Genomic DNA, 2,385 nt, shown 5'->3' with positions numbered 1-2,385 from the left:
ATCAAATTTTGTTTGTACACTGAAAATTGCTTTATGATAATTCCATTTTATGAATAAATAATTAAATTTCAATGTAAAAGGAATTGTAAAACATTAAAATTGTTGAGAGAATTACACTTCTACACCATAAAACTTTGCTAATACTTCTCTAACACTACTCTTTATTTAAAAGAGTATCTTAACCTAAAGAACAACTTGAAGAACATTTAGAAATAAAGAGTTTTTATCCAAATCCTACAACATTCTTTAAATTTAATATTTTCATTTCCATTTTTTTAGCAATTATGACTCAACATTTTAACTCCCTTTTTTTACCTAGCTTCCATCATTTATATATTTTTTAAACATCTGCATGGAAATTGTGAGATAATAAATAACGGCACTAAAAGTATAATTCGAAGGAGAGTGGTCACATTTCTCTCCATTTGAAAACTCAAATCCACTATTTATTTTATATATAAAATGTTTATTGACTCTTAAAAAAATAAGGTTTGTCTCTCTAAAATAAGAATGTTAGGGCTAAGCGCGTTTTTTTTTTTTTGTTAATTCATTCCGATCAAATTTACTTTTATTCACACATTTTATAAAACCTACATTTACCATATTGTAACCTCTGTTTTCTAACAAGCCCCTTTTTTCATCAATATCACTCAAATAAGTATTGCATTACACATTAGAATGCACAATTAAGTGCCGTTCCCAGAATAATGTAGAGAAAATTGACAGGAAGGTGTGTGGGTAAACAATGTCTTTTATTCAGAACAGAAGATTTCAAGATGCAGACTGCAACCATTTTGTATCTCAATTTTCTAATTCCCTTGTCTATAAAAAATCACATGCATATGAAAAAGTCAGAACTTTTCAATCAGACATGTGAACCTTAAGAGAGGGTTTGGGTGGTGGATGACAAGAATTTATGGTCCAGTAATGATAATAACTGCTAACTTAAACATCATAGTTTATGCACGAATTAAAGAAATACAAAAGGAGAAGTAAAGAAAAGAAAAATGACAAAATTAAAACAAAAGGAGAATTAAAGAAAAGAAAATGACAAAATTAAAATTGTAGCTTTCGAAAAAAAAAATAAAAAAAAAAAAGAACCCGGAAAAAAAAAATAATAATAATAAAATCACTAGGAAGTAGCAACCCAAAATGAAGTCTTCCAATTGCATAATCCTTTAGTACCATGTCCACCTTCAATGCACCTGCTAAGCCTTTGACATTTCTCCATTTCCGTTTCAACATCCGTTTCCTGGCTCATTTTGATATCACATTCTTCCTCTTCATCTTCTTGTTCTGATTCAATATCTTCATTTTCTAGTTCATTATCTTCATCTTTTGAGTCGGTTTCAGTTTCATCATCTAATTGGCTGTCACCTTCAGTATCTTCTTTGGTGGTCATTATGAGATCAGATTCAAAGTTTGAGTCATAATCTTGGAAAAATGACAGCCTGAGGCGGCCGTGGCTTCGTTCAGCTTGTAGATAAGAACGCCTAAAGGGGGTCTCGACCGCCTTGATTATAAGCCTTCCGTCTTCACGGTGAGGCTGTATTCGGAGGGAACTCGACCCAGTCATCGTCGTCAAGGGCGGTGGAAAACTGTGAGATTTTGTCTTCATCTTATCATTTCTTGAAGATTTCATTTGTTGATGCTCCCTTTGTTGTTGCTGATCCATTGGCGACGAATTTTCACACTGCAAATTGAATGTGTCTGATGAGAAAATGCTGGTGCTGTCTGTGACACATTCAGTACCTGTTTCACTTCCCAAATTTTCAGTACAAAGATCCAGGCTATTTCCAGTTAGTTTTTGAAATGAAGATTTTCTTTGAACATATAAGTTTTCCTTCTCCATTGCTTCTTTTGGACATGTTGAAATCTTGGAAAGGCTCTGAAGGAAATTCCAACCGCCTATTTCAAGATTTTCTCTCGTGTTTTGTTCACTTCCTACAATGCAGGAGCCCCTTCCTAAGTCTAACATAGTCGAGGCATGCGCCACTTTCATCTTTAGGATTGCTGTCTCTGTCAGTTGAGACTCATAACATGACACAAGACTTTGATAAACTAATGTTGACATGGAGAAACAGGCCTAAATATGATCAAAATTTGAGTAAAAAATTAGAAAATATAAGGGTTGAGGAAGAGGAAGAAGAATTGAGAGAGAGAGAGAGAGGAGATGTGGAGAGAAGATTGAGTGAGGGATAAGTGAAGGGTTGAGAGCGAATTTGTAGAGCCCAAAAGTTGATGAGTAGAGAGATCTTTTGATTTTGTGTGTGGTGTGTGTATTATAGAGGCCAAGGGAAAGGGTTTGCTTTTTGCACCACTTGAATTATACAAATATTAATCTTTCACACACTTGAAAAGAAAAGAAAAGAAAAGAAAAGAAAA

At 33.5% G+C, this 2,385-nt stretch overlaps 1 protein-coding gene across 1 annotated transcript; it reads right to left on the bottom strand.

The window, feature by feature from the left end:
- Positions 1–673: 673 nt before the first annotated feature.
- LOC111368981 (protein FANTASTIC FOUR 3-like) lies at positions 674–2,074 on the bottom strand. Its single transcript, XM_022990474.1, has 2 exons — positions 1,186–2,074; positions 674–822 (listed from the first exon to the last, which is right to left on the bottom strand). Exons 1-2 carry the CDS (start codon positions 2,072–2,074, stop codon positions 674–676), a joined length of 1,038 nt encoding a protein of 345 aa, XP_022846242.1.
- Positions 2,075–2,385: the final 311 nt, after the last annotated feature.

The sequence above is a fragment of the Olea europaea genome, chromosome 20 (genome assembly GCF_002742605.1).
Source record: "Olea europaea var. sylvestris chromosome 20, O_europaea_v1, whole genome shotgun sequence".
In the NCBI taxonomy this organism is placed as follows: Eukaryota; Viridiplantae; Streptophyta; class Magnoliopsida; order Lamiales; family Oleaceae; genus Olea; species Olea europaea.
Note: the sequence above shows the minus strand (reverse complement) of the source record. Positions and strands in the feature narration are given on the sequence as shown.